General features: G+C 41.1%; 1 protein-coding gene across 4 annotated transcripts in view; it reads left to right on the top strand.

Annotated features, from left to right (window-relative positions):
* The first annotated feature begins 279 nt into the window (after positions 1–279).
* SATB2 (SATB homeobox 2) overlaps positions 280–26926 on the top strand; it is a 203489-nt gene continuing 176842 nt past the window's right edge. The window contains exons 1-2 of one of the 4 annotated variants that reach the window (XM_055573034.1): positions 280–361; positions 4776–5003. In XM_055573034.1, coding sequence (XP_055429009.1) covers positions 4835–5003 — 169 coding nt within the window. In that variant the 5' untranslated portion in view covers positions 280–361; positions 4776–4834. Of the gene's footprint in view, positions 362–3013; positions 3141–3280; positions 3505–4775; positions 5004–8283; positions 8304–26926 lie in introns of those variants that run through there. The other 3 variants (XM_055573035.1, XM_055573033.1, XM_055573036.1) reach the window with 3 other exon arrangements.

The raw sequence follows: 26926 nt of genomic DNA, 5'->3' as shown, positions 1-26926 counted from the left end.
TAAAATATTTACACTTTATAAAATATTAACCGATTAACAATACAGCTGTGTTGTTCATAAGAGTGTAACTGAAGTCCCCATAATCATGCTGTTGACATAAGCCTGTGCGAAGAGATCCTTCGCAAAATGTAAATGAAGATCTTCGGACAGTAGTGTTTATAAAATAGCTCATTAATGACTTAAGATTGAATCGCTCCAACCATTCGCATCATCAGATATAATAATAGTGACGAATCAGACAGGAAAGATCCTGGCTAAACGATTTGCATTTTTTTCCAGAAGTACTGAAGTCCTAATATCACCAATTCTTCTAAGTTCTTGGACATTGATCCGGAGGAGGATTCTGCAGTTCAACACCAAGGTAAGGAAAGAAACAGCATTATTATCGTTGTTAAGGTATTAATAAGAAATGCGCCTTTCCCCATTTTGAAAACGGGCTTAAACTTTGACAGTGGTAGTAGCTGGTTTTTGCAATACCCCCTTCCCATTCTGACTTGATAGTACAGATTTTAAAAAAAGTTTGTCGATCGAACTTACAGTTTTGTTTCTTTGTAGCCCCAAACCTACCACCACGAGTTGGTTTGCTTGAGCACTTTGTTCCGAACTGTGCGTTTTCTCGAACCCTTTCTTTTAGGGAGGTGGGAGGGGGATGAGGTTTGGAGGCAGTAGGAAACCAGGAAAAGAAAACGCAGCCTAAAACTCCCGGTGGCCCCCCAAAGGTTTACTATCCATCTCGCTTCCTTTCTTCGCCCGGCTCCGACCGCCTCCGGGGTCGCCTCGGGCTCCTTTGGAACTCGGTGGGCGGCGACTGGGTGCGGGGTCCTCTGGATTCTGGGCTCTGAGACTTAGGCCGGGGGCAGGTTTCACTTCTGGGACCCTTTCTTTTCCAGTCTCTCCCACCTTCCCGTTCCCTGTTTTTGAGGGGAGGCTGGGTGCATACCGCGCGCCGGTTGGGTGAGGCGAGTGGACGGCGACCTGGCCCTGGGTACCCCAGGTTGAAGCGGCTTCCCGCTGCGGGTACACCAGACCAAAATTTCCATTAACAGCCCCCCGAGCGCGTTTCCCGAAAACGCAAATAGTTTGGCCCTCTGGCGCCGCCGTAGAGTCAGCGCTTCTTAAGGGGGACCGGTGACTCAGGCGACGAGATGTGGGGGGAGGTCTTGGGGTCCCCGGGGTTAGGAAGGAGAACCAAGGTGTGCGGGAGGACAAGAGGTACCGCCACCTCAGGAGGCTTCACTGGCCTCAAGACGGGAGGGGACGCGTCCACATTTTCCCGCCGCAGGTCGGGACCGCGAGTGTAAGCCGGAGCCCCCAGTGTCTCGCGGGGGCCGCGGCTTCTGCCCACGTGCTTTCTTTAAGGAGGTTCCGCGTCCAAGAGTGATCTTAGGGACAAAAGCGCGGCCAGACACCGGCCTGCTCAGCTAGTGTCGGCGCCACCTTAAATGAACACCGCGGCCAGAGCCGGGCTACGGGCGACTGCGGCCGCGGGAGTCCGCAAAAGTTTCTGGCTCAGTTACGCTTTCGCGAGACCTGCTGGGGACGCCCCCTCACGGCCTCCGCCGGGGTGGGGAGGCCAGGTCCTCGCCGCACAGCTCTAGGGCTGCGCTCACAGCCTAGGGCCCGAGCGGCTTGGGGTCCCAGGAGTCCCAGCCCAGCAGCCAGAAGACTGGCAGCCCCACCGCCCTCGCTGCCACCGCGTCACGGCCTGCAGGCGGCCCGGGCTGCGCTGCTCGAAATGTCGCCGGCGCTGCGAGCAGTCCAGGGACGTCATCCAGGGATGACCCCTGCCCCGCGCACCCCCTGCAGCCCTCTTCCCTGTGCCACCCGCAGCCCGGCGGGCAGTGCCGGTGCGCCTGCCATTCGGGACACCCGGGCTATTGTTCTGGACCCACGGCCGTGCCAGCCCTGAGCGAGAGGCGGCCTTCCCCGCGCGTGCGGCGGCGCGGTGGGCCCGGACGGCTGGCTCCGCGCGGAGGGGGAGCTCCCAGGCACCGGGAAAAGTTGTTCGGAGGGGCGGAGGCGGTGGGTGGTGGGCGGAGGCGGTGGGTGGGGGAGGCGATAGCCCTCCTATCTCCAAAGTCGAAAGTACTCCGCGTAGTTAGTAGAACCCGGAGCCGAGGCAGCCGCGGTTGCCTCCTGCGCGTGGGTCTGTGCCTTCGCCGGGAGACCAGGCAACCAGTGCCAGTCTCGTCGCCGCCGCAGCCTCCGCGCCGGGACTAGTGCGCCTCTGGGCTGGGCGAGGCGGCCGCGCCCTGGACCCGCCACGAGGAGGAGGAGGAAGAGACCCCGGGCCGCAGCGCCCGCCTTCACTCGGGCGCACCCACCCACCATCCGCGGCCACCGCCTCGCGCGGCACTCGGTTCCCTGCCATCGGTCCTCCGCCGCCTCGCGCGCGCGCGCGCGGTCCTCGCCACACGACTCTCCCACCGCCGACTCTCTCTCTCTTCCTTCTTCTCCCTCCTCCCAGCTCTCCGCCCTCCCCTCTTCAGTCCCTCTGCCTCCTCTGCAGCCCCGCTGCTGTTGGGTCGCCTGGCTCACAGCGATTGATTGATTGATGTTTAATTTCCTGCCAGGCGGGGCCCCCCTCCCCCCGCAACCTCCCCGGCCCTCCTCCCCGCCCCCCACTCTCCTTCAATGCGTTGGACCAGTCTGGCTCGGGTTTAGATCTCTCCCCCCCAACCCCCATCCCGAAATAACCCAGAGACTTCCCCTACCCCCACCCCAAATTATTATTTTGAAGGCGCTAGATCTGGGGACGGAAAGGGGGAGGGGGAGAAATCGGAAACCGAGGACAACCCAAAAGGACTCACTTTGCCTGATGACTCAACGCAACTAATAATCATCTCCCTCTCACTGTGTCTCCCTCTGCGGCTCGTCAGTGAGTCCGGCTCCGGCTGCTGGCGGCGGCGCCGGCCGAGAGGGGAGAGGCTGGAGGTGACAGCTGCGGCCGCCGCCGCTTTTGCTCCCGCGCGCGGTCCCAGGTCCCTGCGCCTTCTCGATTCTCAGTGGCACCGGCCCTACGGCTTCTTCGGCCGCGCCTCCTCGCGAGCTAGCGGCCCCGCGAAGCTGCAGCCCCGACCCGCCTCCGCCGCCTCCCAGTTCTCAGCCCTTTCTTTCCAGAAAGGGTCTCCTTCCCGAAGGTGTGAAAAGGCTTTTTCAGCCTCCTTCTCTCTTCTCCCCTCCTCCGTCGCCTCCTCCCGCGCTCGCTCGGGTGCCCCTTTAGAGGAGCCCTCCTTTCCCTCTACTCCTCCTCCCTCTTCCCCCCACCCAACCCCCCCATCATCATCATCATCATAACAACCATCATCGCCGCACTAAGAAGACACCCTGACCCAGGACCTTAAACGTTTGGACCTGGGAAAGAGGAAAGGGAAAAGAGTAAAGAGAAAGGAAGACTAGGAGAACACTGCAAAGCATATCACCAGAAACTTTCCACCCTGGATTCTCTACTTTTGCTCCATGGACAGAGCCCCAGCCAGCCAAGTTACAGACAGACTGTGAGCAGTAAGTACTCAGGGCGAAGGCGCCCGCGCCAAGCTCGGGAGTCCGGGGAAGCCCCGGGTCCGGCTAGGTTCCCTCCCCGCGGCTCTCGCTCTCTCGGACAGCGCAGCGGAGGGAGTGCGGGCGCAGCCTTCGCCCTCAGCCCTCGAGCTCAGCCTCCGCATCTCTCGCATCCCTCCTCTCACCTCCCCTTCGCCACCCCCACCTTGTCTCCTCGAGCCGTGGCGACGCGGCTTCTCCCACAACCTGAGCGCCCGCGAGGATTCCCAGCGCACTTTGTTGCGCCGGGTTCCAGCTTCTCCGGGATGTCAGTGACAATGTGAGTGCCTTTTCATCAGGTGTTTCCTTCTGCGTCTCCACCCTCTCAAAAATCCAGGGGTGCGGAGATCTGCGGGCTCTGTGAGGAGCGCGGTGCCAGCCAAGCGACCCAGAAGAAAACTTTGGGAGATTTAAAAATTGGGGTTGATGAAGGCTGCTCCCTCCCGCACCTAATAATTCAACTGCTTTTTGATTTTGTATTTTATCCTGAAGAGCTTTTGAAAACAAAACTCAGGATCGGATGAAGATAACGTTCCAAAATAATAATGACTGTAGCCCCCGCCCTTGAGGTGAAGGTTATTCAGAAGATTACTTTGATCAATATCTCCAAGTGTTTTGGAATGCTTATTAATGTGGAATTAGGGTTGATTTTGTGCAAAGTGTGTGTGTGTGTCCCAAGACATGCTCGGGAAAGATAAACAGCAGGGATTCAAGGGTCTTTTTGCCAGGCCTTTGCCTACTGCCGGGCGATTCAGAGCGCCTTCATCGTGTGATTAATTTGTTTTCTTATGGACTTGTGTGCACCCCAACCCCTCCTTGAGTGCGTGCGATGTCTTTTTATGAAGTTCATTTCTTCCGCAACCCTGACCCCTCCTCCCTCCGACAGCAAGGCCGTCGCACCCGAGAACGGGTCATGCCAACCCTGTCCCAATGAATGGATCACTTCTGGGCGCCCCTGGGCGAGGGGCTGGACTTCGTGACCGAGAGCTAACTTCTGGGGAGCAGCAGGGTCGCGGCAACCCAAGTTCTGGGTTTGCTGTGGGCCACCCAGTGTCAGGTTGGGTCCGGTTTCCCCGGCCAACCGAGGTTCGGGCCCCTAGGGCAGCGTGGGAGGAAGTTTGGGTGGCTTTGGTGCGGCGCGCTGCCCCACTGGCCTAAACGTCTATCACGTGTGTGAGCGGTTTTCCCTCTTTTTTTTTTCTTTCCCTCCCCTTTCCCCCCCGCCCCCTCCTTAGGTCCCTGCGCGTTTTATTGCGACCTGCCGGTGGGAACTTTGTCTCCAAGTCGGAGCAGCATGGAGCGGCGGAGCGAGAGCCCGTGTCTGCGGGACAGCCCCGACCGGCGGAGCGGCAGTCCCGACGTCAAGGGTCCTCCCTCGGCGAAGGTGGCCCGGCTGGAGCAGAACGGCAGCCCCATGGGAGCCCGCGGGAGGCCCAACGGCGCCGTGGCCAAGGCCGTGGGAGGTAACAGCCCGGAGCGGGGAGGCGCGCGCAGCCCGCGGCCGGGGCGATCAAGGCCCGGGTGTCAGGGTTCAGGTTGATTAGGCGCTGTCGCGGTGTAGGGTTACAGGAAGTGAGTTCCAGGTTGCCAAATAATGCCCCCGTCGCCTCTCTTCTGCAACTGGTAGCTTCATCTCGAGTTAAAACAAGAAAGTGGTTTACCCGGAGGGTGGCATTTTTTGGGCACTTTGCCACTATGTGCTGAGGTGTTGGCAGGTTTATGTCACAGCCAGCTAACTGTTTCTAGATTTTCCTAGAGAGCTTTTTAGTGATCTAACTCTTTTGCTTTGCCTCAAGAGTGTCTGTTGTAGGGATGGAGTTTAGGTGCGATCGCTTTTATGGACTAATCTTGAATGCTCAGGTTAGACCAGGAGCAAGGGTGTTGTTGTTACTTTATTAGTTAGGACAGTACTTTGAGACAAATGATTAACAACAGGGAGTATTTCCAGCCACTTTATTTCAAGTGGGAAATAAAGAATCCCTGAGAATCTGTCAGGCCCTTAGAGACTTTAATGCTACCGTTTTAAAAAAATAAAGTTATATGCATTTGTAACTTTGTTACGGAATTATATAGTACAACAGGTAAAAATGGTATAGTGATCTTATTGGCTACATGCTGTTTTTCTTTCCAAGAACTTAATATTACTTAAAATCTTTTGCAGTGTTTACTACTTAAACAACCACTTTCTTTTAAAGTGGCTAGGGGAAGTAATTTTATGAAGTAAAGATATGAAAGAAATTTAAACACTATTAAAATATTTTGGGGTTTATAGGACATTTCCTTAGTTGTTTTATACATGTAAATACACAGTTCTACATGGCATGCAGTTTTTTTGTGTGTTTGACATAAATTACTAATTAAAAATTTTTTGCTTCTAAAAGTTTTTCCCCCCCTAATATTTTCAGTATGAGCCTATTTAATGTTACTCTTTCATTAGCCTGCCTGAAATGAAACAAAACCCTAGGGAAAGTTAGTGATAAGTTCTCCTGCTCTAAATAGCCATTGCGTGTATTTCCAAGTAAAGACTTAAATCGAAATATCCAGTCCCTTTTAAAGAAATTTTATAAACAGACAATGGACAATTTATAAAAGAACAGGCTTTTGGTTTTACTTATTTTATTATTACTATTTCTTCATTGTAGGCATTCAGGATGGTTTGCCTTAGTTCCTTATATTAATCATCTCCCTTGCAAAGTACTCATTTGCTAAATTTTTAAAGCTTTAATAAAATTATTTGGCTATAGATTGTGGGCTTATGTATCTTTCATTTTAGGGACTTGAAGCAAAAGAAAACTTCGTAGTTTTGTGACCCACTTTTTAGAAATAGTGTTTATTAATGTGCTGTCTTGAGACTGAAAGAATAACTTCCGACTTTTGATACCATTTTTTACTATATGCATACAAGAAAGAAAAATATATAGTGAACATGGTGGGACCAAAGGTGAGATGACATGATAAGTGCTAGTGATGTTGGGTTGAAAAGCTTTTGGAAATCCTTGGAGAGGATGTGTTCTCAAAGTGGCCTTATGCATAAGGGAAAAAAAACCAAAAAGCCTGGGCTGAAATTTTGGTTTCTTTCTAAACTCCCTAAATTGAAAGAAGTCTCTAAACATTTTAGAATGTAATGATTAACAATTGTACTTTCCTAAAGCAAGTTTTTCTTTCCTTCCTATATCTTACTGAACTGTAAAAGAAACTACTTGATTTTGTTGACCAGGGATACCTTCAGTGTAAAATAGCAGTTACTTTTCATTTTTTTGTAGGTGATAATTCACATTTGACCACTTACTACAAATTTGATACAGACAAATATGAAGCCTTGGTGAGAAGTAATAAATTTGTTTCAATAAGCTGGTTTAGTCACTTTTTCTGAGCTTTAACTTAATTTAGTAATATCAAAGATCTCTGCTGCTTCCCAAATTGAAAATAAAAATGACATTATTTTGTCTCAATAAGTACCATTTATGATATGTAATAGTAAAGTGGATAAAATAGTTTACATAGAGTGGATTTTTAAAGATTTTACTCTGTAGAACATAATAGATTGGAAAAATTTTCATTTAGGAAGTTTTAAAATATAACAACTTAGAACATAACATTTCAATAGTGCAAAGTTTTCTTATTGAATGTTAATGATTATTTTGAGGGTTTAAGTTTATATATGGATAGTTTCCAAAAGTACATTGAGATACATAATTTTACTTCATTATAACTTTTAATCATGTATATAGATTGGAGAAAAGCAAAGTGTTTTTAAAAATGCACATTCTAAATTTTAAAAATATTTAAGATAATATTTCTATTTAGTGGTTCTTTTATAATTGAAATGATTGGGGGGGAACATAGAGTATATATAAAGTAGATTATATTTCTATTATCCTACCTCTTCTTGTTTAAATATTCTTTATGAAGCAATATAATAACCCTAGACAACTACAAAAGTATTTATAGCTCTGCATCATTTATTACCATTTTCAGATATACTGCAGTCTTGTCAATGTTGTAAAGATGGCTGTAATAATAAATAACAATAATAATAATAAAACAGAGCTCAAAATTTGGGAAGATGTGTTAGTTAATCTTTAGTGATTCTCTTTCTTAGTCTCCCCCTAAAAATAGGGGAAATCATTAAGTTAATTGGCTACTCAATAAAATGGCAGTTTATCTTACTGCTTCTGATAAATAGGTAAATAAATGTTTCTGAATGCATTGGTTGCCATAATAAATTCTGTTGCTGTCACTACTTTTCTAGAAGGAGAGAGAGTTCGCTGTATTTTTTGATGAGAACTAATTTTTTTTTTTTCAAAAGAGAGATTATTTTAGTGTCTGGATTTGACTGGATGAGGTGGTAGAAAGACTATCACAGGATTCTGTTTTAATAGGGGGACTTAGAAGTGTGTTGTTTACAGTGTGGTTAGCTTTAGAAGACTATAAGAAAGTAGATCAATTTTGCTTTGTATTTCTAACACTTTCTAGGCTGTATTTGCTCTTATCCAAGCAGTATGTTTTAAAGCGTGTATGTAATAAAATATAAGTGCTCAGATATATATGACAGTCAGCTTTTATAGAAGGTCCTTAGGAAAAAAAAAGGCTAATATCTCTTTAAAAAACATATGAAGGCTGGGAGAGAGTTTAGAGCAAGCAAGAGCACCACGGTGTTGACAGCTTTATATCCCTGCTGGGTAACATTCACTTACTAGAATTGGCGTCCCCTCTCAGCTTGTAATTCACTCCATAAGGATTTTGAAAAAGGGTGATTAATGGTGGGGAAATTTATATTTGTGATATTGTTGATTAAAACTTACAGATCTATTTGAAGACTTAGAAAAAGAAAAGATTATTAAAGATGATGAATATAAGAATCAGATGATCCTTTACCACCATTAGCACAAGTACCTAAAATGTTCAGCTGTATGCAATGCTTCAGCCATGAAACCTACAGCATAAAATGAAAGTGATGCCAATCAAGTTTCCCGAGGAAGCAAGGCATTCTGCTTTCCTCCTGGACTGCTGAAAGGCGCTGGCCAGTTGTGCCTTAATAGCAATAAATTACTGTGCTTCATTCATTGTTAACACAAGCATTTTCATTTTTTAATGTTTGGCTTAAAGAAGAACTTTCAGACAGCTTTATTTAAACTGAATGAACAGCGCTAGAGTATACCAGATGGTGTATTTGCTGATAGGAGGCATTAAACATCAGAAATCTTTTTGATATTTTCCATTTTCCTTTGAATTTTGATGATTTTTTTGTTTTGTTTTGTTTTGGTGTTAAATGTTCTAGAGTTCAAGGGAAAATGTTTAAACACTAGGAATATCTTGCTTTTTTTTTTGAAAAAAAATTAGCTTTTGGGGGGAAAAGTTAGTTTTTAAAACAACCATTTAATTTTGGTGAAGAATTGTCTATTGAAGTTATAACTCTTGGACCCCAAGTAGACCTTTTCTTCTTGCTACCGGTCAGCCCTTTTAAGAACACAACTGTCTTGTTGGAAGGGGAAAAATATCATTATGCAATACATGCTGATGTACTCAAATTGGGAAGCAAATGTGATCATGATTGTGGGGCAGGGCCTCCTTTAGAGCTGAACACTGTCTACAGTGTTAATTATCTGCATGTGGAACATTTCCTTTTCGATTAAAAGAAATGCACTTCAAGTCAGGTGTAGCCACCAAGGAGCACTTATAGAGAGACATTTTACATTTTGAAAGGAGTGCAGATATGAAAGAGTATAGATACCGACTTATAGACATGTATAAAATACTTAGAAATTTGAAACAGATTGTCAACATAGGCAAAATGGAAAAACTCATTAAATTCTTTGTAACTAAGGATGTACAACACCATTATGCTTGTGGGGAAGACTCATGTTATTACTTTAAAAGTGAAAAGATTGTATTTCCCTCTTCTATTCCTTTTTTTTTTTTTTTTTTTTTTTAAGGGTTTAAGTTCTTCTAAATAGAATGAACTTAGGCTTTGGGGTCATCCAACAGTCTTGTGTGTCCTCTGTAGTTTTGCTGAGGTAGAAAAATAGCCCTCTCTAAAGTGTTTTCTGTCCTTGGGCTGTTATTAAAATAAAGATATACTTGGTTAAAAAAAAATATATGCAATGAAACATACACATTAAACAGAACATAGGGTATCCGCCCCTCAAAGTCCTGAGCATAATTTGATGTTTCGAATAGTTTTGGAAGCCTTATATTCCATTAGTAGGAACCCACTGACCATTATATATTCAAGATCATCTGAACGAAATATGTGTATGTGTGTGTATTGAAACTACATAGATATCCCTTAAAGCATCTGTTTTTTAACCCCTGCGGACAATAGGTTATATCCTCTTTCTCCAGGGGGTTGTGACTGAGTATCAGTCTGTACATACTACATATCCTGTGTTAATTCTTCTCCCCTTGTGTGAATGTATGTATATATTTTGCCTACCTATCTGTAGGGAAGGAAACAGACTAATTATAATTTATTAAACATCTAAGAAAATTAATTTTGAGTTATTTTTAAAATGTGGAAATCAGTTTTATTCCAGGAAAGACATAGTAATTATTTGGTATATCTGACAAGGCAAATCTGGTAAGCAGTCAAACTTGGTGGTACTACTTTGATAATTTAAAACTCTTTTTTTTTTCTTTTTTATGATTTAGTGCAGAGACAGTTAATATGATATATAAAAAAACACAAATTGACAGAGTTAGATGAATTTCAAATTATTTTCTTTGGTCTTTTAAGGGTTTTTAAGTTTCTATTGAGATAAAAATGACAATTTCTCATCATTAAAAAAGTTTCTTATAACTAGTAATCTCATATTAGGTGCAAAAAAAATATGTACATAGTTTTTTTATTTAACTTGTTATTTTGTATTGGAGTGTAGCCGATTAACAATGTTGTGATAGTTTCAGGTGAACAGTGAAGGGACTCAGCCATAAGTATATGTGCAAAAAGTATGTACGTAGTTTGCTTTATTTCAGGAAGCCAAACTTTATCTTACATAGCATGTAAATAAATAAAAAGTTATTTATACTTTTATCTAATAAGTAGGCTTTTTAAAAAACTTGCATAACTAATATGTGGTCACATAGTAGTTTTACTATCTTCCTTACATGAATGCTGAGATACAATGGCATTTTGAAACATATTTAAGGATGGAGCATTTGACAAAAGTTGTATGTGTAACAGTTTGTCAGTGAAAAGTGACAAGTGGTAAATGACAAATGAAATGTTGGCATCATCACTCTTTATTTTGATAAAAAATGTCTCAATTTGCAGTGATATAATACTGTTTCATATTATTTCATGAGTTGTGTGAGATGCATAACGGGAATTTAGATTTTGTGAACGGAAAATTAGCAGCCCAAACTCTCTTTTCTGAAGCTTTGGCAGCAAGTTCCCCCTCCCCTCCCCCCCAACTCCCCAAGAATAAGAACAGCAGTGAAATGTTGGCTCTAACCCATACATTTAACTCATTATTTTTTGGAAAAAAGGAAAGAAAGAAAGGAAGGAGGGTGGGGAGAGAGAAAGAGAGAAAAGAAAAGAAAGAGGGAAAGAACTGAAAATGGTTTCAAGTAGGAGACCTTTATGTTTAGCTCAAAAATGAAGAAGAGAGTTTGCCTTTTGTTTTCTTTATAATGACTTAAAAATGAATGATTTCCTTCTGCTGACTTTGATTGTATTGGAGCTTTCTCACTTCCAATCACCACTGCTCTCCAGCATTAATTTAGGATGTCAATATGGAGAGCCATGGATTCCTTTTATTTTAAAGTGCAGTAGAGGTTTGGAAATGTCTATGTGTTAAAAATGGATTTTTATATACAAAGGATTCATTATCCTACTACTTACGGGTAATGTGATAGATGCTTCAAAGTCAAAGTAGACCGCCCTGAGTGGAATTGAAGTTTGAGTTAAAACAAAAGCCAGTTAAGGACTCACACATTTCCAAAAAAGTATAGATGTGGCTTCTATAGTGTGTTATTTTCTATATTTCTGAATTCAGTGATCAACCAAATATTTATTTTCTTCTTTTACATGAAACAAGCCCCACAAGGACTTTATGTTACAAAGTATTTATGTAAAAATGATCTGTGATGGAGTTTTCAAAGTCATGGGAGTCCATCTATACATATAATTTTTTTTTTTGTTTTCAATTGACACAGTTATTTTGTTGTTTGATAGCAAATGATTTAAAAATTGTGGTGAAATCAGTATAACTAAGAGGCAGTGAAAGGCTACATCAGAAATTGTTTCTGCAACTTGTCTTTTGCTTCTCATTTGCAGAGTTTTTAATTATTTCAGATTTTTAATTAACCAGCTAAAAATGACCTAATATGGAGTAAATGTGCTGTAGATGTATAATTATGATGATTAGGTTTTTGGTTATATTTTTCCATTCTTAATTGATGTGTATATCTTTAAAAATATTAAAAGTAAGCTAGTGAATATGATAGTTATTAGTTGACAAATGCTTAAAATGGAAAAAAAAATCCTTAATAGAAATTTCCAGAATTTGAACTTTGCAATAAAGTTGTGAGCAAATTATAAGAGTCTTATATTGTACTACAGTCCATGGGGTCGCAAAGAGTCGGACATGACTGAGTGACTTCACTTCACTTTCTATATTGTACTAGAAATATTCTTTATATGTGTTTAGGACACATTAGGATAATAAAACTGTCTGGGGGATGTATAGTTCAATTTTGATTGCTCTCAGTATTATTACTACTTGCTAGTACGTAAGACAGATTAGTTTCTACCCTTAACTAGTTGCCTTATCACTGGAATGAAGTCCGGTCTTAGCACAGTGGGCTGTTAAACTATAGCATAACATAACAAAAAAGATTTTTAAAAAGTTAAGGAGAAATGCTGCAAGCTACTGTATATGAAAAGGGGTGCATTTCACACCAGAGTAACTTTTTGGTGCTTACTGATGGTTGCATGGTTATTGAAATGTGCACAGTAGCTCAGTGACTTTCTTTGTTTTATTGAAGACTTGCACAGATATGAACAAAATTAATAGAGACTCTGGTTAGAGAAATTGTTTTTCAGAGCACTAAGATCTGACAGAGGTGATTTGCATCTTTCATAGAAACAATTTTAATTTCATAATATTAAGCACAGATATCTTCTTATTTCTTTTAAAAATATTTTTTACTTCTTAAAAACAATTTGGCTAGAAAGCAACTGTATCTGTTCTTTCATAACTGGATAAGATTGATTTTCAAATTTCCTGATTATTCCCCATATTAAAATTGTTTATTTTTATTGTGCTTGTTCCAGTTATTTATATATGCATATAAGAAAAGGAAAAACTGATAGCTTACTAGGAAAATACATTGATATCAAAACTCTTAAAATAGCAATGTTTTCAAAATATTATTATTATTATTTTTGGTTAACAGAACAAGAACTTTCTTTATTCATAACCCAAAGATGCTAACAGAGCAGCATGATAAATGTCTCTTTAAGTGTCGTAGTAAAAGAAAATGACTTGCCTTCTGAGGCAGTGGAGAGTTTATGTTGTTTTGGACCCATTTCCCAAGCAGTGATCGAAAACAGATTACAATAACAATTATACAGTCAGAAGATGCAATATCCATTTCTGCTTTAATTGAGTGAAAGAATAATAAAAACATCATTAAGAAAAATGAGGTGGACCTGTCACACAATGTACCAATTTTTAGTCTTGGAGAAGATGCAGAAAAACTGAAGTGCTTTTCACTTACTTTGCTGTGTTTACTAGCTAAATTCTGTTTTGGGGAGAGACTGTTTGGTTCTCACTATGCCCTGGGAAGTTTCGAGAGGAGCTCCTGGGTGTAGTTGCTCAGGAGACATGGAAAGTGCTCATTGGTTTGTCTTCATATACAGTTGAAGATGGGGAATCACAATTTCTTATATTCTACCTGCAGGAGTAACTGCCTTCTCTCTTTCTCTCTCCCTCTCTCTTTTTCACCTGTGTAAATGGAAGTAAACAGTAATGAATGTTTCTCTTGTTACAAAGCCCTGCAAAGTAAGGGTTAGGTGTGGTCCCTGGGCCTGCTGTTCTTCCTCCTCTGGCTAATGGAAGAACAGCCAAGATGGGGGGAGAGAGTTGACTAATGAACACCCTTATTTTTTCTTGGCATACGTGGCATTGTGGGGGGACCCCAAGTTTCCACACAGACATATCACCTGACATTCACATAGGTGATATAGACTGTCCTCTGAGATGCATAGGCTTTGGCTGCTGTCTGCAATCTTTGGAACCATTGAATCGATAATCCTTCACACTGCTGAGCCCTCATTCCCCAGGGCAGCGCTTTCAGCAACTTGGAATGAGCTGACTGGCAGCCGCTGAAATCGGTGGCTACTGTTCTTTCACTGTAGGCTGTATTTCTTACTCTGTTAATAGAATTGCGTGTGCTTGGAAACTTGGGTGATGACAGTGGAGTTAGCCCAAACAGGGGAGTTAACCCCTGTCGTTGTGTGGATACTAAACCCACAAATGAGGTTGGCCATCAGAGCAGCTGGAGCCCAAGGTTAGACTCAGTTGACAGAGTTAGAGGAGACTATTTCTTTGGTTTGTAGCTAAGAGTTTTCTTGGGTTCGATCTTTAAAAACCTTTCTGAGAGTAACAAAATGAAAGGAATAAGATAGGCAGTAAACCCTTCCTGGTGGAGGTCTCATAATCCCAGAACTGTCCAAAGCATAATCCCTTTCAGACTGGAGTTTATGTCATACAGCTCAAAAAGCTTCTTTTTTTTTTTCTTTTTTAAAAAATTTCAGTTTAGAGAGTCTAGTTAATAGAGCTTTCATTAAAATACTTTTGTCAGCAAAAGGTTTTTCAGTTTTAACATTTACATAACCTAACATCATTGACGAATGCCACGAGCTTTAAGGGTCTATTAGTGGTTCCATTTTTTCTGGGCTTTATAATTTAAACCTAAACATTAATTCTGGGTGGAACTTGGCATAATGTCTTTTTGCCTTGGAGGGAATTTTTGTTGTACAATAAAAAAAAAAAAAAAACCTGTTTTTTTTTCATCAGTCACCTTCTCCATGTCTCCCCTCCCCTAAGTAAATAGCAGTTAAATAGTCAAGGTTTTAAAAGGGCTTATTTAAATCAAAAAAAGAAGTGATTATTTTAGGTGAATTTAACAATTTTCCATTAGTTCATGTTGCAAACTAGTGCTTTTGATATTAACAAAAAAGATCTGTGAGGTTGATAATTCAGTGAAAATATTTTTCCTTTCTTTCTCTCATACTGAAGTCATGTGACAAGTTTTAAAAAAAAAAATATATTTGAGGACTCTTGAAACTTACAGATCACTTACGTGTCTTCTTTATTAGAAGCTGAAAGACTTAAAAAATTCTCTATGTTGCCTGAAATGATAACATTGACTAGAAGGAAAGAAGTTGGGATCTCACTGTTAAGTAATAAAGGAACGACATTTCCCCAGTATTAGTTATTTTGGAAAGTAAACTTCAACTAGGTTTCTTAAAATGATCTCTTTAATATATTATACTAATACTATGTTAAAGTTGAGTTATCATAGAAATCTGGTAACAAGGTGTTTGTGAAATTAAGAAACAAGTGAGGAAACCCTGTGATGATCAGTTTGTCATGATCTGCAAACGAGAAAGGGTTCAGAATGCTAGTGAGTATGCATGCCTGGAAGTAGCTCATGGAAGAGAGTGAGGCTAAATCAGGGTTCTCCTGAAGCTTTGCCAGCTTTCAGCTCACCAGGGTCCATTCAGATAAGATTTTGTCCTGTAGGCTTGGAAGATGTGGTACTAGAGGAATGAACATCCTTTGTTATTTAGGGGGTATAAGAGGAGCAAATTGTTCACTGAAAGGCAAGTTATTACTCATTTAAGACTCAAGTAAAGGCACTTGATAACGATGAACAAGGTGATCCTAATTTTCTTTTTTCTTCTCAGGTGAATCTCCAGTTAACATTCAGCATGACTTACTCTATTTACAGGTCCATTCAGATAGTGAGTTTGAGCCTTCAGCACATTTTTACGGCTAACTTATTACCCCTCACCCCTCAACTGGAGCTTACTATTGAAAGTCTGCCAATGCCGTCACAAATGGTTGTTAGTTCCCAAGAGACTTGGAGGAGAAAGAACTGAAGGAGAATGCTGTGCCCTTAGTGAGAGCCATTTTGCTGCACACGTGTTTTTTTTGCCGCCATGGTGAAACCATCTAGGCGCCGACCTTCATATTCAGGATTGATACCGCACGCTCTCCTGTGAAAATGTATAGAATTCCAATTAGCCCAGGGTCAGAGTATAAATGTACTTCTTTTCACACTGTTCCAAGTGGTTAGTGGAAAACAAACTGCAAAGTAATTCCCTCAGCCCCCCAGTAAAAAGATTTATAGCAAAATAATTCTCAGCCGGATAGTGGGACTGTTGTAGGTTTGCGTTTGATATTTCTAAGACTGAAATACAGTCCGTGTACCCAAACTAAGCATTTATTGTAAACAAGTTAACTGCCGAGAGCTTATATTCTGTCAAACATAATTATATTGAAGATTGATGTATAGCTTGAAAGCGAGTTAGAGGGAGACAGTTCTTTTCAAGCCAGGAAGGCTTCTGAGATGCAGCTCTTTGCTTCCTTTGATGTGAGTCAGTGAAGTCGTCTTTCTCACAACCAGCCTCTCATGTATATAATAAACACAGGCTTGCTCTCTGAAAATATATCTGGTTGTCGATCCTACTCCTGCTAGCAAAGTAAAGAAATGAAGCCATCTTCATGAAACCTGTTAGACAGAGTTTCTTTTGTCATCTTTATCCAGATCTGGGTAGCGGTGGCACTGAGATAGTCTCTGTCAGTATGGCAGGCAAGTGAGGAGTGCACCCACAAGCCTACACCTAAACCTGCACCTCTGAATTAACCTCCAAAACAGCCCCTTTCTCCTTTAAGGCTGATTTCAAAACAGAGCCTTTGACTTGTCTTTCTGGTAGTTTGTTTTGAGCCTGTGAGATGAGAACTATTTTAAAATTGTGGCCTCTCAAGGGACAGGGAGAAACTACATTAATATGCTTCATTTTGTGGCTCAGAAATTGTTCTTGAGTTAAATAACTTGTGAACTCAGGGAATCTAGGAAGAATGAAATCTTTTTGAAGTTGGGATATTCCATATCTGGGATTAACCCCAATCTAAAACAGTGCAGTGGTCTCCCAGGGTTTTTGTGCTTTAAGAAAGGTAGAAACATATATATTTTCTTTAGGATAGAGGTTTATGACTTTTTTTTTTTTTTCCAGGAGACAAATCACTTTGGGCTTTTGTGACACTTTTCAAAGATAGTTAAAAATGGAATTACATTCCTCCTATGATTGGATGATATCCTTTGGATAACATTAAGAATGAGGATAAGAGTTTCAGTGGATTTACATTCAGGAGCTGAAATAGTCTCTTTGGTTTTATAATATCAAATTTAATATTGCCTTTGGGAAATGATGTAAATTATAAAAAGATGTCTTAGAATCATAAAATGAAAAACAATATCCTAGTTTTTTCTGTTTTGTTTTTCTTATTTAAGTAACTACTGTAAATTACACAGGTACATATATGCTTAAAATATGTTGTGTGGGAAGTATTCCATCAGTGGGGACCTGAGTTTCCCCAGTCTGTATGCTGGGTTTTATTAACTTCATTTCAGTCACAATAATAATATCCTATGTACTGCAATCTAGAGAGCTCAGTGTCCCCTTAGGGAACTGCAGAATACACAGTATGATTTTGACTTTCTTGCTCTCCCCTCCTGTTCTTTTCTTTTTTACCTCCCAGTGTTAGCCATTTCAAGGACCTGGTTGCTATTACATCTCAGTGGAGGCATTTGTTAGGTACAAGAATGAGAATGGCTTTTAGTGGTTGGGAAAGGATGGTAATGGCTGCCTGTCTGTTTAAGCTTGGCTTTGTGAAATTTGCATTCATTTCACAGTGACGATCTTTACACACTTATTAAATATCTGTATATGTTTTGCTATTTGAACCCTAAACACAGATATAGGGCAGCAGGATTTTTTTCTTGTAAGGGAGAAAGCCTTTTATTTTTCACTATAAAAACTTTACCTTTTCAGGTTTTCATTTGATAAAAATCTCTCCACTCTAGTATGATTTCCTTTGGGGCTTTGCACTAGTGTTTGATCTCAATTTTTAATAATTTTGGTGAGTTAAACTCCCCAAAGAAAACATGCTTGTGCCTTGGAATATTCCCACTAGAAATCTGGGTAGTCTTGTCTTATTGAGAGCCAAGTGCTTGATTCCTTTATTAATTCCTTGCTAGAGAACCTCAGTATAGTTAGCTTTCCTTAACACTACACTGGAGAAATTAATCAAGGGTTTTTTAACTGTTAAATTAGATAAAATGACATTTAGGCAGAGCTCAAAACCTGTGATGACGAAGCAAATGTTAGTTTGCTAACAAAGATAAATTTTACTGACTCCTTTTTTCATTCCTGGGGCTCTGAGTTGCAAATAGCTTTTCCAGAGAGGATAATAAGAATGAAGGGAGTGACAAATACGTCTCTAGTTCAATACTATTTAAGAAAATTACCTTCCCAGAAACCTCCAGAATAAGATTTTACTAAATGGAGGACGGAGATCCTGATGTTAATGAGTTGTGGCTCAGACGGTAAAGCGTCTGCCTGTAATTCGGGAGACCTGGGTTCGATTCCTGGGTCAGGAAGATCCCCTGGAGAAGGAAATGGCAATCCACTCCAGCAGTCTTGCCTAGAAAATCCCATGAACGGAGGAGCCTGATGGGCTACAGTCCATGGGGTTGCAAAGAGTCGGACGCGACTGAGCAACTTCACTTTCACTTTCACAGTCATTTTAACATGCCATTGAGTCTCAAGACTTACTAGTATATGCATTTCTAACCCAGTATGAAAAGAACCTGAAGAATTTAGTTTTGAGCTGGGGGGGTCCTCACACAGTGTGCCATATGTTTGAACTCTTCTGTGATACCCAAACTTGCATATTCGACTTTTTTTCTTTTCTTAAATTTTGTTTTGATTCTGGGATCGGTAAACATTTTATCTCTCTGTAGTTACTACACTTAGAAAAGATGCTGCTGTCCTTTAGTGCAGGACTGCAGATAAGATGCCCTCCGGGCTCTAGGGTGTGTACAGTCACAGGGCAAGGTGCTGTGAGCCAGCAGAGTCCTGTGCCAGTCGACTGGGATGCCTTTGTGGTGATAAAAACAATTTCTGTCGGCAGTGGTCGTGCAGACCCCCGTGATCTGGAAAACATGGAGTAAGTTAACTCCTGGATCCATGTGTGCGGATCCTTTCCTAGAAAATGTTTCTTGTCTGCTGATGCTGAATGCCATGCAGTAGGGCCAAAGTGATGTGGACCAGTTAGATGGCTGAGGAGTCATGGGGTTTCCAGAACCGACACTGCCTATTAATGGTGGTTATTAATGTTTGGGTGCAGTTAGCATTTTGCTAAAATGAACAAACATTTCTCTTGGGTCTGCTGCAGGTCAGTCTGGGGGTGGAAGAGGGAGTGGGAAGGTGAGGACTTATCTAAGACGGGTCCATGTTGGAGAAGGAAATGGCCAGCCTCTCGTTCACTGTAACTGGACATTCCTGACGTCTGGGAATTTAGTTCCTTGGTTCAGGTTTGCTGTGGCTGTGTTCCCAGGTGGAGCTCAGAAGTTTTGGTTTAGATAAGTAGCTACACTGTGCCTCCTGCGTGCCTATGAAGTCCTGTTTTGCAGACAGCCAGGCCAAGTTGATCCTGCCACCGCATTTCTGGAACTGAAGTGTATCGAGAGACCTGGAGTTTTCCTTTAGCCTTCAGATCTGATTTCAGGTTGAATTGTGGCCTCTCAGTTTGGGGACAGGCCTGGAATCAGAGATCTGGAAGACCAGAAAACTCATCTCCTTTCCCTACCACTTTAAACCCAATATGAGCCTTTGAGGTGATAAGTGAGAGGACCAGAGCTTACTTGGCCAGCCCTACCCCTGGCCTATTTTTTGTTCTTATCTTCCAAAGTTAAGATCTGCCCCAGGGGCTATAAAGTAGTGTCTGGTTTTACTAGAGAGAATTCTGAAAATAAAATACTTCTTGATAGTCTTACCTTCTCCTCACCTCCACACAGAGGAAGTGGCACCAATGAGCTTTATAGGTGAAACTTTACTTGGAGGTCTAATTCTGAATTCTAAGCAACTGGGTCATGGATGAACAGGTCATGCCCTTAGAGTAATTATTTTGCCTTCCCCATAATTGTAGGAATGACTGGTCTTCTACCTGTGAACGACCAGGACTTTCAGCTGTCCCATCTCTATCTTGCCTCCTGTGTCCTTTTTGGGAAGTGTTAAAAACAACACCAACAGCAAAAACAAATGAATTGATCCTTCTAAGAATCTAGTTGACAAGCAAAAGACAGAGAGGAACTTTGGAAAGTGGAGCAGTTTAGGGGAGCCTAGAGGACCTCTGTGCCACCTATAGGTGGCTCATTTGCCCCCAGATGATTTTACTTGCCCTCCTAATACTGGTTTCCAAGGTGACACTAGTCATAAAGAATCCACCTGCTAATGCAGGAGATGCAAGAGAAGTGGGTTCAATCTCTGGGTCTGGAAGATCCCCTGGAGGAGGGCATGGTAACCCACTCCAGTATTCTTGCCTCAAGAATCCCATGGACAGAGAAGCCTGGAGGGCTACAGTCCATAGCGATGCAAAGAGTCAGACACGACTGAAGCAATTTAGCACGCACACATGTTCGTAGCATGCACACTAATACTGGTGAAAACATGTTTTTCTTTAGTACCTTACCTGAAGATCTTTCCACTGGAAGTTAATATGGGCTATAGTGTACTTCTTTAACAATGAAAATGTATCTGAGGAGATTAAGAGACTACCAAACCATTCAAACTGTAAAGTGTTGCATCTTTTTATCTATTAATCTCTTTGGAATTTCAGCTTCTGGGGGAGTGGGCAGCTGGAGTGGAATGTGGAGCCTGGGGCCATCAGAGCTCAGGAGGTTGGTCCCTGGGAGTTGAGAGTAGGAGCAGAAAAGAGGGGAGTAGGGAAGACACCCTTGATCCATTTTGAAATTTTTCCTGGGATCCCAAGAAGGTGGTGCAGGACACCCTCATCCTTTCTGTTTCTGGTTGCGGTTCTTGGCACTCAAACTTGCCTTTATTGTTTCAGGGTGGAAGGAAGAATCTAGAGGTTAAAATTGGCGAGACTGTGTGTGCTTGTGCCTATGTGAGAAACAGAGACAGAGAGGGGGAGGATATGAGGTTTTAGAGCAAGTAAACAGTAGTTTTGTGTTTCTGGTAAATTTGCAGTAAGAAAAGATAGTTGCCCCCACTCCCACCCGCCTTCCCAGTCCTCTGGAAGCCTCTGTGTTGTTCAGTCGGTTTCCCTGGTAGAATTTGTTGCAGTGTTTCTGCAGATCTGTGATTTATTGATTGTGGTAGCTGCTGAGGGTGATGCTTTACTCCTGGCTCAGTTTTATACAAAGAACAGATATAGATGCAAGGCTCTGCCCTAAAGCCTTTGTGATCTTCAATTAGCCCAGGGGCCTTCTCAGGTAATAGAACCTGATCTACTGCTGCCCCCAGGGAAGGGAGAAGGCCCTGTGGCTGCCTTTCTTCTGGAAAAGGATGGTTTCAGGAGCCCTTTGAAAGAGGGGAGGAAAAAGGCTGGCCTCCTATCATCTCAGACTGGCTCCTGTCATTCAGGGGGCAGGTTCAGGAATGAGGGTGGATCTAGCAGGTGAAGGGGCTGAGGAGGAGCCTGGAGCCTCTGCTCACCCACACTGGAGAAGGACACATTTTGTGAGCCTTTCTTTGTGAGTGACTGTGTTCGGTTTCTCCTCCGCACCCATGTCAATACCCTGACACGCAGTTGGCTATTGAAAGTTGAAGTGAAGTCGCTCAGTCGTGTCCGACTCTTTGCGACACCATGGACTGTAGCCTGCCAAATTCCTCCGTCCATGGGGTTTTCCAGGCAAGAATACTAGAGGGGGTTGCCATTTCCTTCTCCAGGGGATCTTCCCAACCCAGGGATCGAACCCGGGTCTCCCGCACTGCAGGCAGACGCTTTACTGTTCACTTACAAATGACATGGGTTACCCACTTGGACACCACAAGTGGTGAAGGGTCCTTTACTGAAAGGTCACACATTTATATTTCTGTGGGTGTGGGTTTTGGAGTGTTGTTTTTTGACACCCCCCCGCCTGCCCAAGAATGCTGTGTGCCTGAGATTTAAAGTTGGCTAACTGGAACTGCTCTATTCTTGCTTCTCTTGGTTTCTTTGGACATCGTTCTTAATTTTCCTATAGTTTCAGCTTCCTCGTTTATCAGATGAGAGTAATAATAACCCTTTCACAGGGTAAACAGGGAAGAAACAAAGGTAAGAATGTAAGTCAGAGTACACGATGAGTTAGGAGTTGCCCTGCAGATGAGAGTATCATTTTGTGTCCCAGCTCTCCCAGAAGACACTAGAATCCTGCTCTAGACCTCTGCCTCTGGACCTTCTTTCATCTTTCACTGTTAGGTCCAGCACATTAAACAGTACTTATTCCTCACATTTATCTCTGTATCTTGTCATTTCCTGAGCACTTTAGATTTTGTTCTCTGAAATGAAGCGAAGACAAAAAAAAGTCTTTCTTTTATTGACCAAGTTGGACTAATATAGTTAGAAGTGAAACAATAACCTACAATTTGTTCAATGAAACAGGGAAGATATCACGTTAGATATTAGAGTTTAACCAAGAGTACATCTGTCCTCAAGTCTCTTAAGATCTGGAACACAGAGGAGAGATAAGTGACAATGACACAATTGTCCTGCTAATCAGGTTGTGGTGTATTTATCCTGGGTCAGAAAAACCATTGTATATGTTGGTATTTGGCAGATTGCTTAGAGCAGCTTTGTCTGATCGAAATGTAATAAAAGCCGCATGTATAATTATAAATTTCTTGTAGTTTCTTTAAAAAAAAAATGGTTAAAGAAACAGATGAAATTAATTTTAATAATACATTTTGTTTAACTCAGTGTATCCAAAATATTATTTCTATATTCAATTAATAAGAATAATTTTTTGAGTTAAATATAATTATTTTTTATTTTTTGATATTAAATTGTTGACACTGAGTGTGTATGTCACACGGCACATCTCAGCTCAGGACTAGCCAGATTTCAATTGCTCCGTCACCACATGTAGCTAGTGGCTCCTGTATTGGACAGGCAGTTTTAGCATATTAAAGTGAAAGTGAAAGTGAAGTCACTCAGTCGTGTCCGACTCTTTGCAACCCTATGGCCTGTAGCCTACCAGGCTTCTCGGTCCATGGGATTTTCCAGGCTAGAATACTGGAGTGGATCACCATTTCCTTCTCCAGGAGATCTTCCCGACCCAGGGATTGAACCCGAGTATCCCTCATTGTAGGCTGAGCCACCAGGGAAGTCCTTCGCATATTAAGTACGGTGCTTTTAACACTTTCACCCTTTTGCTGTGGGGCATGGTGAACATGTTAAGCCTTTAAGCATCTTAATTAGGCCATTCAGTAATTACTGGTATGATTTTCATTCTGAAGAAATGCTTTTCAGAAAGTATCTTGAGCCTTGATGGTGGACCCTGAAAAAAATTATTGGTCTCTTTTTTTCCTCTGTGAAGTGGTATTAATACTGATTTTGAAAAAAGAAAACCAAATGGATTTCATTATTGGAGGGCTATTTGTCAGACCATTTAACTATGTTACATTGTTTAATTCTCACACCATTCTTGGATGTAGATATTATTATTTACATTTTAGCTAGGAGGAATTTAGCTGAGAGGTCAAACAAATAACTCCAACAGGTTAGTAATGACAGTGGCAGGACTTCACTCCATCCTGGCTCTCAGCAGCCATCTCCCCACATGTCTGTGTTTGCAGGGCTGTGGTGCTGAAGATCAGGTTAACTCTTTATAATGATGCACACTTCCTCGGAAATCATGTCATGATGAAAATGGCAATTTGAGCATCGTAACTAATAACAATTGGGAAAATGCATTTTTCTAGTAGAGAGAGTCTCATTGCTTATTTTACCTCTCTGACAACAGAATTAGCCATTTATCCCAATTTGTCAGAAGAGCTCTTAATTTTTAGCAAATGGCTAGGGCTGTGTGCCTGTCCTCTAGATTAAACCACTGCTTACCTCCTGCAATTATAAAAGGGTTAGCGAGGCTTATAATCAAAAGGTTCAAAGTTCTCTACTTGATCATCTGGAGGTGGTCTGTGCTATAATAAAAGAAAAATAATGCCATAAGCTCTAGGTATAGGGTGAGGACAACAGTGTCTTTATTTTTCTTCTTGATCATTTCTAAATTTTGTTATGAATGCATCTTAGTTTTACATTGCTATTTTTATTTTATTGGGACTTTTAATTCTTCCCATTTTAATTTTTTGAAGTGCTTGCCACATGCTCTCACTATCCTTTCATCTGTTGTCACTTTTTTTTCTTTTTTTTTTTTTTCTCTTTTGCTTGGAGCAAATGGGGTGATCAAATGAATAAATATATATATTTTTGATATATATATATCTACTCATCCTTTCATAGTTTTCTTTCCTAGGAATTTGCTGTGTTTTAAATGTATACCTTAATTTTCTTCCCTGCATTTGACTGCAGTTGTACTGTTTTACTGGTTTTCGTTTCTCTTGTCATTGTCACTAGTAACTGCATCTATTTTTCAGCCTTCCTCTTCTTTTGTAAAAATTGCATTTCAGTGTAAAGATTTTATCATTATTTTGATTGATCAATTCTACTAAAAGGGTACATTTTTTTCTAGTGGTTAAATATAACCTGTTTATGATAGCTTTTAGTATTACATGTATATGTGCTTTTAGAACAGATTCTGTTATCATATACTTCTGATTAATACTGTTTTGTTTTATAAATGTCCTTTTTTTTTTTTTTTTCTTCTTTTTTTGACAGTAGGCGATGCCTGTGAGGAACAAGTACTTGCTTTTTGGTTGTTAGCAGTTATTGCTGTCATGTCAGATAACAATTTGCTTCCTTTAGTCACTGAAATAAAATATTTAGGAAATATTTTGATCATTGACATTTTCAAAAAATAAATCTCTACGTGGTATAAATCTTTGTGCTTTAGTATTGTAGTTCATCTCTAACTCATGAACTCTTAATATTATTAAAAAATTGCTGGGGTCTTAAGTTTTTTCAGGTGACCATCTACTTGAGGAAGATTTATGGTTGCTAAAGCAATGGCTGCATGATAGGTTATGGAGCAACTGGATTCATTTAAAGGTCTTATCTGTGATTTCCAGATGTGTGACACTTAGATATTGACATTAGGAACTGCCCATGGATTTTCAGCATTGAAACTTATGTACACACAGGTATTAGTGATGAAGTAGCTTATGGCACCACTGACTACATGGCTCTATGTGTGCATATACTTAAATCATTAAAAATAGAAATCAACCTGCTTCCTTGGACAAAGATCATTTACCAGTATGTAAGAGTTAAAAGGTCTAAATGGAGGCTACTCGGTGCTGGTAAGGGCTCTCATGAATCGATCCTATAACATGCCATTATGCTTGCTTAGGAAGACTGTACAACACTCTTCAACTGCACTGAGGGTACGAGCAGGGGCAAGCTTGTTTTCATTTGTATCACTAGAGCCATGGGGTATACCTGGCACACAGCAGGTATTCAGGGAACAAAAGTTGGATAAATGAATGACCACTGAGATAATTTGGAAGAAATCTAATTTATATTATTCACTACATGTCTTACAAGCAGTTGGGAATAAACTGGGCATAAGTAAATAAGCACTTGATATGACAGTGCTGATCATAATTTAAAAAAATATTTTGTAAGGCACCATGTGGCTAGGCTAAATTCTCTTCTTTGTCTAAAATAATGTCTGCCCCACCCTTATTTCCTATGTTCCATAAATTGATACCATGGATGGTATATGGGCAATGGACAATAATGCTGCTTTGTTGTTCTTAGGAGTGAATACTAAGTTAATAGTTGTGTCAGGTATGGTGTGGTGTGACTTGTTAGTCTGTTGTGCAGGCTTAATAATAATTACCATGATCTTTAATGATAACAATTCTTAATGAGTATTATTATTGTTAATAATGGTTACATTTAATAATTACATCCAATACTTATTATCTTTAATAATAATAATTAGCACATGGGAACCAGTGTCACCATTGTATTATCTTTAGAAGAAAAATCTAAATCTGTGACCTGGTAGTTTGCAGAATGTCTGCTCCCACCCTCTGCTTTCCAGATCAGAGTGAGTCAGGAAGCTTCCAGGGTCCAGGCAACAGGGAGGGGTTTCTAGAGAAACTCCTATGCATTCTGTGTGTCAGAGGTCATACTCACATGTCATTTTACACAGAGATCTTATTTTTATTGTGAAATGCTGTCACCATGACCAGCTGATCTTCTACCTCTCCCTTCATAATTTTTAATTTTTCTTGCAGATCCTTACTCCATAACGTACTAATTTATGTGAATTACGTGGGGCAGAGTCCATGTTTATTACTTGTATGTTGGTAAAACTTTGATCTTTTGTCATGGCTGTGTTTAGATTTAAATGCCTGTATGACTTTTTTTTTAAATAAAAAACAGTTTATAAAAAAATCTTTAGTGAATTAAACATTTTTTAGCTTTTCACACATTGATACAAAGCAGAGAAATGTTTCAGTGACAACAGATTTCAACAGATTTTCAACTACACTAATTTGCTTTACTCTTTAGGGTGGTTTACTTCTTTGAAAACATAAGCAGAGGTATTCCTTTCCAGTGGTAACTGGTGTTAACATATAACATAGTAATTTTTTTTAAAAGACAAAGTTTCATATTTGTATGCAGACTTTGACGTAAATTAAATATCAGTTAAGACTTATGTGAGCAGAATATTTTCAGGTTAGTTGATGGCCTATTTAATAAGATTTAGAAACATAAAAGATACAAGAGGGGTTTCTTTTAAATTCCTATCCATTTTCTTGTACATATTCTCATAATAGCTTAGGGCCTCAAATCAAATATGCTTCCCTCCTAGGTGTCTTACAATATTTCTAGACAAAAGCACATCTGATCTGAAAATACTAGTCCCATTAATAGCTGATGATAAGACCGTAGACATGAGGATGCTAGAGACAGAAGGTTTCCTTGATCTCACTTACGTGCTGGCTATAAACTTGAGGTTTCTCAGTCAGGAGACCTTGATTGGGGCACTCCACTTTTTAGTGACTAGAATCTGAGGGCTTCTGTCACTGCTTGGGGCAGTTCTGCTGCAGTCTGATGGTAATAATGAAGGGGGAAAAAATCCACAGCTTTCCCATTAGGCCTATCTGACTAAGAGGCTTGTTTAATCCAAGCCACTGTCAATCACAGATGAGTGACTTTTATAACTGTCTCTTCCC

The sequence above is a fragment of the Bubalus kerabau genome, chromosome 3 (assembly GCF_029407905.1).
Source record: "Bubalus kerabau isolate K-KA32 ecotype Philippines breed swamp buffalo chromosome 3, PCC_UOA_SB_1v2, whole genome shotgun sequence".
Lineage (NCBI taxonomy): Eukaryota > Metazoa > Chordata > Mammalia > Artiodactyla > Bovidae > Bubalus > Bubalus kerabau.
Note: the sequence above shows the minus strand (reverse complement) of the source record. Positions and strands in the feature narration are given on the sequence as shown.